Source organism: Biomphalaria glabrata, chromosome 14 (assembly GCF_947242115.1).
Source record: "Biomphalaria glabrata chromosome 14, xgBioGlab47.1, whole genome shotgun sequence".
Classification (NCBI taxonomy): domain Eukaryota; kingdom Metazoa; phylum Mollusca; class Gastropoda; family Planorbidae; genus Biomphalaria; species Biomphalaria glabrata.
Window position 1 is genome coordinate 23,544,763 of NC_074724.1, and position 16,082 is coordinate 23,560,844.

At 36.3% G+C, this 16,082-nt stretch overlaps 1 protein-coding gene across 1 annotated transcript; it reads right to left on the bottom strand.

Annotated features, from left to right (window-relative positions):
* Positions 1-228: 228 nt before the first annotated feature.
* Positions 229-5,914, bottom strand: LOC129922964 (uncharacterized). The gene is made up of 5 exons (XM_056011348.1): positions 5,766-5,914; positions 5,110-5,196; positions 4,229-4,313; positions 3,053-3,211; positions 229-579 (listed from the first exon to the last, which is right to left on the bottom strand). Exons 1-5 carry the CDS (start codon positions 5,877-5,879, stop codon positions 473-475), a joined length of 552 nt encoding a protein of 183 aa, XP_055867323.1. The 5' UTR covers positions 5,880-5,914; the 3' UTR covers positions 229-472.
* Between the last annotated feature and the right edge of the window lie 10,168 nt (positions 5,915-16,082).

The window sequence follows — 16,082 nt, forward strand, 5'->3', positions numbered from 1 at the left end:
AGTGCTGAGATTTGGATCTTTGTTCACGCAGTTTAAATGTGTTCTCTCTTTGTAATAGGATGCATTTGGAAATGATCAGTTTTACTAGTCAGCGAGATACTTAAAACAGAGAACAACATCTGTCTACACTACACTGGACTAGGCTGACAACATGCAGAGTCAGCGGTATAGCATAAACACAAACTATGACGAACATATAAACTACATTGAAAGAGTGAAGCAGTGTAGTTTACATTCTAATTAGTGAGTTTATTCAAGTTAAAGTGAACATAAATGAAGGTGTTGCATGTATGAATATTATGTTGATTATGTTTTTGTTTTCATTTTGATGACAATATTTCACACTTTTTAAATTGTTCAGATACATTCTAATTAGATGACATAGAAAGAGATTTTTTCTTGCAGACAGCCTAGAATGCATGAGATGAACACTTAGGGAGTCAGATTTCAATATCAAGTTCTCTGTTTCTCGTCAAACAATAACTTTAGGTGGACAAGGGCTTGGGACCTTCAATCTCTCAGGCTGGGTGAGGTTAGCAACAGCGTCGGCAGTAAAACTAGAGTACAAAACACCTTTCTCTGGAAGATATGCAAATACAAAACATGGATGAATGCCAATACAAAACATGGATGAATGCCAATACAAAACATGGATGAATGCCAATACAAAACATGGATGAATGCCAATACAAAACATGGATGAATGCCAATACAAAACATGGATGAATGCCAATACAAAACATGGATGAATGCCAATACAAAACATGGATGAATGCCAATACAAAACATGGATTATGTTCTATGTGACAACATCAGACACCTACAGGTCTATGTGGCCATCGAAATGACGTCATTTACATTTCTCTTATACTATTTATAGCACGTCTTACTGCACATTGGGGGGGGGGAGGGGAAGGAGTAGTAAAGTAGTGGTACAACAGCAGTAAATCTTTGAATTACAAATGCAACATATGTATTTTATTACATACTAGCATTACACATCGGTTACGCCCGTTGATTTGTTCCCAAGCTATAAATTGTTTATTTTGGCTGGATACCCCCTCCTTTTTTTAAATTCCAATAAATATGCCGCATTTTAATGAATTCTAGTATCTGTTATATCATCTTTCTCTCTCTATATATATATGTTTGTCATGTCTCCATGTAAATAAACACCCATGTCTCGTTGAGTTGCCTCCCTTCAGTTATTACAATGTATATATAGATATGCATATCTTTCCTTCGCGTGCTCTTGCTCTCCTACTCTCTCTCTCTTTTTCTCTCTTCCTTTTTTTCTCTTTCTCTCTTTTTCTGGAATCTCTTTTTTTTTTTGTTAGAATGTCCCTCCTTAACTGTTTTTTTTAGCATACTCCAAACATCCAATGGATCGAGCCCATCCGCACAGACTTTCAGCTCTTGTATTCTAAATATAGCCCTTTAGGTTAGTTTTACCTTTTGCTTTGCTTTCTTCCATTATAAGGCACACGCAATGTTTGGTATTAGACACCACACACCTCTTCTTAGACCATCAGTGACATGTATACAGAAAAACAAAAGCATTTTCCGAAGGCCTCAATTAAAGGCCCCCCCCCGCACATGCCCCCCCCCTTTTTTTCACTACATTTTTTTTGACATTGTGTTTTGTAAAAAAAAAAAAGAAACACAAATTTGGTTTTATCAACGTCCCAAAACAACATTTGTGTAAAGTGTATGAATGATAAAAGACACAATTCTATATAAAAAGATCAACTCTTGTTCCCGACAACAGATTTGATAATCCAACAGGTGAATGATCCCTCACAGTCGCACTAACAATTCCATGGGATCTAAATCCTAGATGTAGGTCTTGAGGAAATGTAGACGATGATGTAGAGAAGAAGCGGTGTCATAGAGTCAAGTCTTATCTTCACAAGCACACACGCGCACAATCATCTCTCTTTTTCATACAATTAAGCTAATTTAAAAAAAAAAATTCGACCGTGTCTGTCAAAGTTTTTTCTTAGCAAACACTTGAGAGGTAAGGTAAAAATGAGCACGAAATTTCATGCGAACCCGTTTGTCAGCTGAGATATCTTGGTGACTAAATGAGTGTTTAAATGATCAGTCAGTCGTATTTTACCTTTATAGTATAGATTTTGTTTGATTATAGTTAAAATGGTTACAATTCTTATGCATAGTTACTTAGGCCTATAGTTATATATGCTATATAGGCTATAGATAGTTATATCCATTAAAAAAAGCGTTATAGTTATAGATAGTTATATTTTATGTAATGTACATTTGAATTTACTCATGTATGTAGGCCTACTGGACAGTCAAAACTAGTCATTAGTATAGATATATGGTGAGCGTTATACAGGCCTCGTATTCAGACTGAGGCCAGAAAGGAATTAAGAAAACACGGGAAAGAGCTTAAATAAGAATCGTTCACCTTTGAACAGACATCTAGCAACAAAAGGAATCAATTCACTTTACACAGTAGAAATAAATAGAGGCCATTAACTAAGCCAAATGTGTCTAGTCGTCTTGGAACCAATAATGGCAACGCCTTTGAACAAGGAAGATGTAGCATTTGGACTGTATTCTGACAGTCTGAACAAAAGCTTTATACAAATCTGATCATTGCGAGACAAATGAGACGTTATACAATCCCTTTATGATTTGTTTATGTTAGGGCACGATTTGGAATTAGTTATTTGTTTCGTAAATAGGGGGAATTTTTGACTTAATGACAATGACGCGACTAGTAAAAACTAGGCTAGGTTTTGGGGAGACATAGCGAAATGTAAACAGAATACTTCTGAAGGCTTTAGAGATGTCGTTTTATGGACGTAGAGATTTAGCTTGACGACATTCGACGGTTCCCTTGTTCGACATTCACTACCAGCGTCGACTAACTTCTAGTGTTGGCCTTTCGCCGGTGTTACTGGATTTCGTTAGTTGAGAGTTACCTCCGTTAGGTTCATCTGCGTAAGACACAGCTCGGATGCGACTAACAGTTATCGTTACAACGCTAAAAGTTTTTTTTTTTTATGGATTGAGTGCTACTTACCGTCAACAAATCTCGATATGATTGGAACATTAGGTGCATTGGGGTCGTTGGTAAAACCAATCTTGACCACTCCATTATTGTAAGGGAACGTCCAGCCTGTAGCGTTCAGCGTGTTTGAGCCAAAGCCAATGTAAATATTCCCAATGAGTACTGCGTTAGCTGAATACAGAGAAAAAGACAGAGATACATAACAATAAACTAGCAAAATATGAAAAAAAACATAACTTATCTACAACTATATCTCTCAATAATGTAGAAGTTAATTCCCTATTTGATATTAAACTAAATAATTAATTACCAATACATATATGACAAATTGGTTAGTTTTTAAAAGTTGATTCCTGTTTTGTTAGATACGATAAATGTTTAAAGTTTTAACTCCATCCAAGAATGGGTGGTGAGAGAATAGACGTGTACACTGTACACTTACCTCTTTCTTTTTCACACAGTCTCTCTCACACACACAGTCTCTATCTCTTCTCAGACCATCACACAGTTTCTCTCTCTCTCACCTATTTACAGTATCTCTCTCTCTCTTTCTCTCACACACGGTCTCCTCTCACTCTCTCTTTCTCTCACACACGGTCTCTCTCTCTCTCTCACACGATCTCTCTCTCTCTCTTTCTCTCACACACGGTCTCTCTCTCTCTCTCTCACGATCTCTCTCTCTCTTTCTCTCACACACGGTCTCTCTCTCTCTCTCACACGATCTCTCTCTCTCTTTCTCTCACACACGATCTCTCTCTCTCTCACACACACACACAAACACTGTCGCTCTCACAAACACACGGTTTCTCTCTCTCTCACACGGTCTCTCTCTCTCACACGGTCTCTCTTTCTCTCTCTCTCTCTCACAAACACACAATCTTTTTGACACATACACAAAATCTCTTTCTCACACACAAATACACATTCTCTTTTCACAACGACACAAACTCTCTGTCTCTCATAAACACACGGTTTCTCTTTCTTTCTCACAAACGCACAATCTCTCTCTCTCTCTCTCTCTCTCTCTCTGCTGTAGTAATACTATATTTACTCTCTAATCTCAAACCTAGAACTTTTTGTTTTGATGTAGAAGGTAAGAAGATACAAGGACAGATCTCAGAAGTGAATGAAATAATGGTCTAAAATATGTCTAGGTAATGTGACCAAGATTTAGTTCTAACTACTTACCAGGCAGACATTGAGGATACGGGTCTCTTGGAACTAAATCTGAAGATTGGCAGCTACCAGTCGCATCAGTTGCATAGGATTTACCCTGTGATGATTTATGGTCAAATATAGGCCAGTGCGGGGTGGTTGACACAAAGATACATTCTGATTTGAATAATTCTTGACGCTAACATCATTCATGGCGAATATACAGACCAATGATCGCTACTTTCTAAATTTAGCGATTTTACTAAAGTTGTTACTCTTGACTCTAGTCAAATGTGAATATTCGTTTGTTATGAATCTCACTGCTCTATTTTGTGTCTGTTCCAGTTTATGTTTTTTTTTAGTTGAGGGGGTCCCAAACAGAGGATGCATATTCTACTATAGGCCTAACCAAGGTTAAATAACACACACAAAACATACAGAATTAAGATTGGCATCGAAGTAGACAGCCTCCAATGCAATAATTTATCGTTTGTTACGATACGAAACAAAGTCAAAGCCCTTTCGCTATGATTCCCAACCTCGAATTTCCAATCAAGTGATCGTTTTATAGAATGTAATTTGTATTTGCTTTCGCTTTTAGTAAGATTTGAATGTTACAATTATTGCTCTACTAAATATTATCAGAGGCTTTCTACATGAAACTGTTTGTCATCAAATTTAAACAAAAAGCATGAGACTTCAATGTTTAAACCAAATTGGTTCTTACTTACTATATGTAGATCTATAACCAATATTTAGAAACATATTAAAATGGCATTTTTTAAAGAAACAATTCCAAAGTCAACGAAGGCCATATAGGATTTTTGTTTATAATATTTAAAAAAAAAACAACAAGAAAAACTGTTTCAGTCATTGAATAAGAAATGAATGAATCACTGAAATATCTGACTTACATTAGCCAGGTCGTTGACCACACTCGTGTTGCCTGTTACTGCTGCCATGAGCTTCTGCTTGTAGTCTAGTGTAACAAAGGATATGACCTGTAACAAGTGAGAACAAAGACTCATGAAGACTTGGTTGACCATGTAACAGGGGCTATATTAGGGGATAAGCACGATTCATTGATAACAAAGTTATCTCCTCTTTGTTGAGTTTTCGGTTTTCACGTTTCAGCTTAAATTACAGCAACATAGAAAAAGGAGAGGAAGCGGTGCGGAGAAATGAAGAAAAGAAAAAAGAAAAGGAATAGTTTTTGAAATAAATGAGTAAACTAAACATTGTCAAGCGTGTTATATATATTTGAATAGTGCTGTTGCTAACATATTAATACAAATTAATTAATGCTACAAGCGAGGGGCTTCAAAATTTTATTATGCAATTTTAAAAAGTGCAAATAAATTATCCTGTACTTTTTAAAATACATAACGAATCAACTCTTCCTATAAACTGTACGTCAGATACACCGAAATAGCTATCTATTAATGATTCCTCGCCATAGATGCAGATCTCAACTAGGTGAAGTATACATCACACACTTCTTTGATGGAGTTGACATGAAAGAGGACTGGAAATAAACAGAGAATCTCGTTTTGAAATCAGCACTACTCACATCCGTCTGAATATCGTAGCTATAGAAAGAGACTTGGTCTGGGAGACAGATTGTTGTTGGATCAGTCACAGCAAACACCAGCGGTACAAACATGACAAATATTTTTGAAATCATTTTGCAATTGGCGTTAGTTTTGGATGAAGAACAGAATGTGAGAGCTTGTGAGTTTGTTCTATGACCCGAAGACGAGTTTTATTGTGTGAGATCTTATCTTAGTCAACTCAACAGACATCAGTGTTCTCATGACACTTTCTGAACTAGACTACAGGAGAGGAAATAACATTAACAATAAACTTAGGGTCGAGTTTTTTGAGGTCAATATAGAATGATTTAGAGTTGTCTCTTCGAAAGGCTATTGGGTTACAATGCCCTCAAGTTTATCAGCAAATATTGGGTCACAATTAGTATGTTTTTCACTAAGAGTTGCATTGAGTATGTTTCCAATTCAGAGTCACAATATTTGAGGAAAAAAAAGTCAAAGGTGGTGGTTATTTGAATAAGTTCATGTTGGCCCATACAATTGTTGGAACAGTCAAACGTATAGATTAAATTCAGTGCCGCATTTGTGTTCTTTTTTAAAAACTTGAGTTGAGTGACCTATTTGTAACTGGTTTATTGTATGTAAATAAAAAGATTTGATTTGATTTTCTTGCATCATTTGTTTCCCCGCTAAAACAGGACGGTATTCGAACTATTTGATAATAAGCTCCACAAGACTCCAATGGGAATTCGACAGGAGTTCAAATTCTCCTTTACTGGCTTGCCCTATAGATCGCCAGTTCTGAGAAGGAGAACTTAACTATTCACAGATATCACTCAATATTTTGAGCTTTGTCCGCTTAGATGTTATTTCCGCCCACACCCTTTCTCGGATCAAGTTGAAACTTTAAACAATTATTTATATACTAGTCGACCGGCGGCATAGCATACGCCGCTATTTGGCAGGGCCGGTCTTAGGCCACTGCAACCTATGTGACCGAAGGATGCGCACTTTCATGGAACCCGCGCTAATTCAAGGTGTATAAATTATTAAATTAAACCATTTTATAAATTAAAACAGATTTCCTGCGCACTACTGTCGATTTACCAGGAGCTCCTGGAAATCTCCCGAAATTGTAAAAAATATGTAAAAGTGCTTAAAATGTACGGAAATACATAGAAAAAAATTGTCATTCTGGGGTGTCATTCAATATGGAAAACGTCAATCCTACGCGCTATTAATAAAAACGGCATTATGCATTAGCCGTAATTGTGTAATCAGGTGAAAGAAGCTTCTTGCGCCTCAAACTAATGAAGAATTACTTGAGGTCAACAATTCTCAAAGATAGATTGAAACATTTGGTAATTCTTGCTATTGAGCGAGATCTATGTGGGAAACAGAATTATTATGATATACTGTATGACTTTGCTACATGCAAGTCTCGTAAAGTAATTTTGTACGTAGTAAAGAATGAATAAAATGCATAGACGAATTTATTTTCTAATACAAACTCTTAAATTTCACTTATTGTCCGCTTCCGTACCCAAACTTGGCCCCGCGAAATCCGTTTCGAATAGGGCCCCACAATGCTTTAGTCCGGCCCTGCTATTTAGTGTTTGTAAAATGTTTTACATGTTTCGGATGTTCCTTCAGAGTTGACGATGGTTTACTTCCTAGTCCAAACCTCCCTCATGGGATGGGAGCGGGCAGGGTTTGACAGTCCAGCGCGCAACCATCCGTAGCGAGCTGTAAAAACGTGTTCTCCCCCCCCCCTCTTGTTTTTTTCGTGGGGTGACTATCCGCAGAAATAAGAGAGTGATCTTTCCTTTACTTCTATTTTGTGACTACGCGTGTTCTCCACCCCCTCCCTTTTTTTTTCTCGTGGACTATTTGCAGAATGATCTTCCCATTTACTTCTCGTCTGACCTGATTAGGGAAGAAGAGAATTATATATAAAGATTTATAGTACTTAAAAAATATGAATAATTAAAAAACAAACCAATAAGTAATTTAATAATTGATAATTATAAAGCTTATATCAACTCACTCTGTCTGTCTGGTAAAACGTTTGTGCATGTTATTTCTCCCACACCCATTCTAGAATCAAGCTGAAACTTTTCACAATTATTTCTATTACCCGACAACACAAGAATCAATAAAAAAAACAACAATTAGTTAACTAACTACAAGGGAAAGACTTTGTAATTGACTGAAGTGGTGGTATAAACTGAATAATCCCCTTTATAGGTCGTCCTCTGAGGCTTAGTGAACACAAACAGGAAATAGAAACAATAGATAACTATGCAAGCTTCCATATTTATACGCTCTTCGCTAGCTGAATGGTTACCGTGTTGGCTTCAGAAGCTTGAGAAGGCTTTAGCCCACGAGTTTTAATTCAGCCTATTCAGGTCGTTCACTTTTTTAAATTAGTAAATTTAAAAAACGGACAGCCCGTTCTTTCTCACCCATCCCTTTCCAACTGTTCGAGACAAGTGATAATCATCTTTTTTTTTGAAGTAACGTCAGTATTATATACGATCATAGCGCATTGAGACAAGTGATAGGATCATAGTGCATTGAGACAAGTGATAGGATCATAGCGTATTGAGACAAGTGATAGGATCATAGCGCATTGAGACAAGTGATAGGATCATAGCGTATTGAGACAAGTGATAGGATCATAGCGCATTGAGACAAGTGATAGGATCATAGCGTATTGAGACAAGTGATAGGATCATAGCGCATTGAGACAAGTGATAGGATCATAGCGTATTGAGACAAGTGATAGGATCATAGCGCATTGAGACAAGTGATAGGACCATAGCGCATTGAGACAAGTGATAGGATCATAGCGCATTGAGACAAGTGATAGGAGCATAGCGTGTTGAGACAACTGATAGGATCATAGCGCATTGAGACAAGTGATAGGATCATAGCGTATTGAGACAAGTGATAGGATCATAGCGCATTGAGACAAGTGATAGGATCATAGCGCATTGAGACAAGTGATAGGATCATAGCGCATTGAGACAAGTGATAGGATCATAGCGCATTGAGACAAGTGATAGGATCATATCGCATTGAGACAAGTGATAGGATCATAGCGCATTGAGACAAGTGATAGGATCATAGCGCATTGAGACAAGTGATAGGATCATAGCGCATTGAGACAAGTGATAGGAGCATAGCGCATTGAGACAAGTGATAGGATCATAGCGCATTGAGACAAGTGATAGGATCATAGCGGATTGAGACAAGTGATAGGATCATAGCGCATTGAGACATGTGATAGGAGCATAGCGCATTGAGACAAGTGATAGGATCATAGCGCATTGAGACAAGTGATAGGATCATAGTGCATTGAGACAAGTGAAAGGATCATAGTGCATTGAGACAAGGGATAGGATCATAGCGCATTGAGACAAGTGATAGGAGCATAGCGCATTGAGACAAGTGATAGGATCATAGTGCATTGAGACAAGTGATAGGATCATAGCGCATTGAGACAAGTGATAGGAGCATAGCGCATTGAGACAAGTGATAGGATCATAGAGTATTGAGACAAGTGATAGGAGCATAGAGTATTGAGACAAGTGATAGGATCATAGAGTATTGAGACAAGTGATAGGATCATAGAGTATTGAGACAAGTGATAGGATCATAGAGTATTGAGACAATTGATAGGATCATAGAGTATTGAGACAAGTGATAGGAGCATAGCGCATTGAGACAAGTGATAGGATCATAGAGTATTGAGACAAGTGATAGGATCATAGAGTATTGAGACAAGTGATAGGATCATAGTGCATTGAGACAAGTGATAGGATCATAGTGCATTGAGACAAGTGATAGGATCATAGAGTATTGAGACAAGTGATAGGATCATAGCGCATTGAGACAAGTGATAGGATCATAGCGCATTGAGACAAGTGATAGGAGCATAGCGCATTGAGACAAGTGATAGGATCATAGCGCATTGAGACAAGTGATAGGATCATAGTGCATTGAGACAAGTGATAGGATCATAGCGCATTGAGACAAGTGATAGGATCATAGAGTATTGAGACAAGTGATAGGATCATAGCGCATTGAAACAAGTGATAGGATCATAGTGCAGTGAAACAAGTGATAGGATCATAGCGCATTGAGACAAGTGATAGGATCATAGCGCATTGAGACAAGTGATAGGATCATAGCGCATTGAGACAAGTGATAGGATCATAGTGCATTGAGACAAGTGATAGGATCATAGCGCATTGAGACAAGTGATAGGATCATAGCGCATTGAGACAAGTGATAGGATCATAGCGCATTGAGACAAGTGATAGGATCATAGAGTATTGAGACAAGTGATAGGATCATAGAGTATTGAGACAAGTGATAGGATCATAGTGCATTGAGACAAGTGATAGGATCATAGTGCATTGAGACAAGTGATAGGATCATAGAGTATTGAGACAAGTGATAGGATCATAGTGCATTGAGACAAGTGATAGGATCATAGTGCATTGAGACAAGTGATAGGATCATAGAGTATTGAGACAAGTGATAGGATCATAGCGCATTGAGACAAGTGATAGGATCATAGCGCATTGAGACAAGTGATAGGAGCATAGCGCATTGAGACAAGTGATAGGATCATAGCGCATTGAGACAAGTGATAGGATCATAGAGTATTGAGACAAGTGATAGGATCATAGCGCATTGAGACAAGTGATAGGATCATAGTGCATTGAGACACGTGATAGGATCATAGAGTATTGAGACAAGTGATAGGATCATAGCGCATTGAGACAAGTGATAGGATCATAGCGCATTGAGACAAGTGATAGGATCATAGCGTATTGAGACAAGTGATAGGATCATAGCGCATTGAAACAAGTGATAGGATCATAGAGTATTGAGACAAGTGATAGGATCATAGTGCATTGAGACAAGTGATAGGATCATAGTGCATTGAGACAAGTGATAGGATCATAGTGCATTGAGACAAGTGATAGGATCATAGAGTATTGAGACAAGTGATAGGATTATAGTGCATTGAGACAAGTGATTGGATCATAGTGCATTGAGACAAGTGATAGGATCATAGAGTATTGAGACAAGTGATAGGATCATAGCGCATTGAGACAAGTGATAGGATCATAGCGCATTGAGACAAGTGATAGGAGCATAACGCATTGAGACAAGTGATAGGATCATAGTGCATTGAGACACGTGATAGGATCATAGTGCAGTGAAACAAGTGATAGGATCATAGCGCATTGAGACAAGTGATAGGATCATAGCGCATTGAGACAAGTGATAGGATCATAGCGCATTGAGACAAGTGATAGGATCATAGCGCATTGAGACAAGTGATAGGATCATAGTGCATTGAGACAAGTGATAGGATCATAGCGCATTGAGACAAGTGATAGGATCATAGAGTATTGAGACAAGTGATAGGATCATAGCGCATTGAGACAAGTGATAGGATCATAGCGCATTGAGACAAGTGATAGGATCATAGTGCATTGAGACAAGTGATAGGATCATAGCGCATTGAGACAAGTGATAGGATCATAGAGTATTGAGACAAGTGATAGGATCATAGCGCATTGAAACAAGTGATAGGATCATAGTGCATTGAGACAAGTGATAGGATCATAGCGCATTGAGACAAGTGATAGGATCATAGAGTATTGAGACAAGTGATAGGATCATAGCGCATTGAGACAAGTGATAGGATCATAGCGCATTGAGACAAGTGATAGGATCATAGTGCATTGAGACAAGTGATAGGATCATAGCGCATTGAGACAAGTGATAGGATCATAGCGCATTGAGACAAGTGATAGGATCATAGCGCATTGAGACAAGTGATAGGATCATAGCGCATTGAGACAAGTGATAGGATCATAGCGCATTGAGACAAGTGATAGGAGCCTAGAGTATTGAGACAAGTGATAGGAGCATAGCGCATTGAGACAAGTGATAGGATCATAGCGCATTGAGACAAGTGATAGGATCATAGCGCATTGAGACACGTGATAGGATCATAGTGCATTGAGACAAGTGATAGGAGCATAGTGCATTGAGACAAGTGATAGGATCATAGCGCATTGAGACACGTGATAGGATCATAGCGCATTGAGACAAGTGATAGGATCATAGCGCATTGAGACAAGTGATAGGATCATAGCGCATTGAGACAAGTGATAGGATCATAGTGCATTGAGACAAGTGATAGGATCATAGCGCATTGAGACAAGTGATAGGATCATAGTGCATTGAGACAAGTGATAGGATCATAGCGCATTGAGACAAGTGATAGGATCATAGCGCATTGAGACACGTGATAGGATCATAGTGCATTGAGACAAGTGATAGGATCATAGTGCATTGAGACAAGTGATAAGAGCACAGTGCATTGAGACACGTGATAGGATCATAGTGCATTGAGACAAGCTAATTATTTTTTTTTTTTGATATGGTAATAACTTCTACATTATAGAGAAATATAGTTGTAAGTGCAGAGTTCTTCCACTTAGGTAACCATTTTTTTTTTTAAATATTTTTTATATTGTTCTTGTTTAGTTCTACTTGCCTCAAATCACTATTTTAGCTATCGTGTAAATTTACGAAAAAAAAAAATAGAGAAAGAGAGGAGGAGAGTGAGATAGCGTGAGACATGATATTAGATTATAAAACACACACAAATATAGAACTGCACACCTACACAAATAATAGTTTGTATTAAATGATCTACTTCTTATCACGTGGAACGTAAGAGCATAAAACAAAATTTGGTCTCGACAAAGGAGAAAAGCTGCACTTAAAATGTTAAAACTATCAAATATATATATACATTTGTTTTGTGCAAAAGATCTTATCTTTCAAGTTTGTTTACGGTTTAGTATCTGGTACAGAAATGACAATGCTCTTGATCCGCTTTTATTTTCTGTTAACATGAAATGACCTTAGTGACAAGTCGTATCAGAGCTGTAAGCATTTTCTTGACCTACTAGATCTGCTTTGTCCACTAGGTTTTACCACTTACATGACACTCCTTAAAGTCATTGTTTGAACGTTCAATAAAGTGTTGATAGAACATTGTATCTCTGTGACTATCATCCAGCTATGTATGGTTAGTATCACTAATTCTTAATCACTTAATCAATGTACTGCTTTAATTATGCTTTGTAAGTTTTGAAACGTTCAATTTAAACTTCTGGTTCACGACTGTTTACACCACAGACCTATATATAAGTTATATCTAGGCTGGACAAGGAAATCTTTTAACACTAGAAAAAAATGTGAAAAATTTTCAAAAAAGCTGAAACAAGGCGTCTTTTTGTAAAGTAGTTATAAGAAGTAACGTTTTTTTTTCAACCCTAACCTATATAACATAAATTAAAGTTTAGATGTAGATCTAGTAAATGAACATCGAAAATAAAAGCACTCTCGTCTCATAATTATTATTTTGCAATTTTTAGATACAAAAGATATATGTAATCAATCCATTTAAATGTACATATGATGATAAAAATCAACTGTATTTTGATTATTTTGATCTAGGATTTTGGAAACATTATATCACAGGAAATTAACAGAAAATGGCTTTGTTTCATATATTTGCATGAATCTATAGTTCTGTGATTAATAGCTGATTCTAATTAAAATCCGAGAAAATGGTATTGCATTATTTCTAAACTTTGAAAACTAAAGATCATTACTTTTGAAAGACAGAAACAATCGATTTTAATTGATTCGGGGCAACTTCCCTTACAGCTTGAAAAAGAGTAATGTACATAACAAACTATATATATAGGTCTGTGAATTGATCAATAGTGAATAACAGTGATGCCCAAAATACGGCCCGCGGGCCACATCCGGCCCGCGACGTGCTTCCATCCGGCCCGCCGAAACGTCGGCACAAAATATAGAAAATCCCCCATCCCCCAAAAAATGTTCAAAATGTATCTTTACCTACGTTAGGGCCCTTACTATTTTGTAATGGATTACTACCAAGGCATTTAACATTTGTGCCTTCATGAAATAGGACTATTGAAACTACTATAAAAAGTGAACGGATCTTTACTTTTTTTTTTGTAGAACATGATACCATTGCTAGCCAACATGTTTGTCTTTATAAAGAAAGTGTGACTGTTTTTTTTTTAAAACAAGAATAACAAAATATAAACAGAACTTACGCCATTTTTTGAAGTGTAAAGAGAAAATTCAACTCTCCCAATACTTCAATGTCAGTACTAGATCCTCGGGTTTGAAATAAAATAGTTTAGAGGTCAATTTCATTCAGTTTGTGTATTTTTTCCATCATGTGGCCCGCGACACTAGTGTTGGAAAGTAAAATGGCCCGAAGATTGAATTAGGTTGGGCATCACTGAGTGAATAAGAATTTGTTTCCATTTTCCTGTCTAGATATAATCATAGACATAAATAAATATAGACTGGCCGATTAAAGAGTTTTATGAAACGAAAATTTGTGACTTGCAATTTTGTCTACTTTATTATATAGCATTTATGAGCAGTATAAAAGTTAAGTATTCATATCTATTTCAGCCACACACATAAATATATTGTAAATAAGGAGGCAGAGTAGTTTTGTTTATTCTCTAAGAATGAAGATCATGCTATTTTTCATAATTCGGAAATCCGAATACAATAGATATACATGTTTTCAAGTTACATGAAGTTACTTCCTTCGGCCAGTCTATATTTATTTATGTCTATGGGTATCTATATTATAAAGTAGAATGTGAGGTGTATGTATATATGTATGAATGTATGTATGTATGTATGTATGTATGTATGTATGTATGTATGTATGTATGTATGTATGAATGTATGTATGTATGTATGTATGTATGTATGTATGTATGTATGTTACTTATAGACATCAAAACCGCTTGACCAATCTTGATAAAACTAGGCAGGAATGTTCCTTGGGTACTAACTTAGACCGTAGTGTATGTATTGTAGCCCTAAAACAAACTTAAGACCCTCAAAAAAAACAAAAGTTGTCCGACTCTATTACAGCTATAGTATTTTATGGATCTAGGCCATGGTTAACAATGTTGACATGAGAAAAGATCGAAAGGATTTAGACCTAGATCTAATTTTAAGAAATACACTTTGAGCACATTGTTTTTTACTTTGTCACATGAAAATACAAAAGAAGATCCATTGATTTCATTATATAATAAAATTAACCTTCAATTTTGTGTTTCAAAAGCATTTTTACATAAATTAGTTCCTGATATCTGTGACTACAGATTTCCTGGCGAACATTCTTTCATTAGACATTACCAATTGGTTACACATTAACACATCTCTCTACTGAGTCTATTCCTAGGTCTAGGTCTAAAACTCTTATTGATCTCTAAGATGATAAAACTTCTTTTCGCAAAGATAGTTTTGTGCTTTAACGCATAAACATACTAATTATTGTCCATTCATTTTATATTTTAATAAATTTAACATTCAAATTTGTTTTTCTAAAGCATTTTTAATACATTCGTTCGCTGTTCGCTAAAGTTGCGTAGCCGTGTTGAGATAGGCCTATATTCATTCATGAAAAAAGGACACGCATGCGCAACACAGAATGAACTCTATAAAAGCCAATTTTTAACTCTAGATTAGTGTAAATTTAGATCTATGTCTACCTCAAGATCTACTTTATACTTTAACACAAGAACATACAAAATTAAGTCTATTCATCTCAAATTTTAATCAAATATATTTAGGCCTACAAGCAAATGTTTTAATTTGAAAAAATGGATTTAAGCCTATTAGCTTTTTTTATTTGATAGCTTCATTAACACTATTTTTACATTGACACATTCGCTTTACTTATTACATTATTAGTAATGTTTAATTGTTTACAAAACACTCTCAGTGACTATATCGACAGTAATGCGCAAATAAAGACCCGCGGGTCGCGGGTAACATATGTTTAGTAATATATAAAGGTCTGTGGTTTACACTTACGAAACATTCGTTTTAAATATTATTAAATATACACATTCTTTTTAGAAGCAAAAAAATATTAAATTTGGCTACAGATTTAGAAAACCTTTCTCCTGAACAGACTCTACGTCTTCGGGTATTTCCGTATGTTGACCCAATCTATGAAAGAGTTTAATAAACTACTGTTCAGGAACATCCTAAAGGCCTACCATTAGAGAATGTTCTAAAGTTGAGTAGATTTACACATTCATTTCACCAGGAGTGTTTCCTGTGAGGGAGGCAAGGGGCGGGGTAAATAAGTTTCTATTTTTTAAAAAAATCTAACATTCATTAGTTTATAAAAACAAAAGAACTCAATAAGTTGT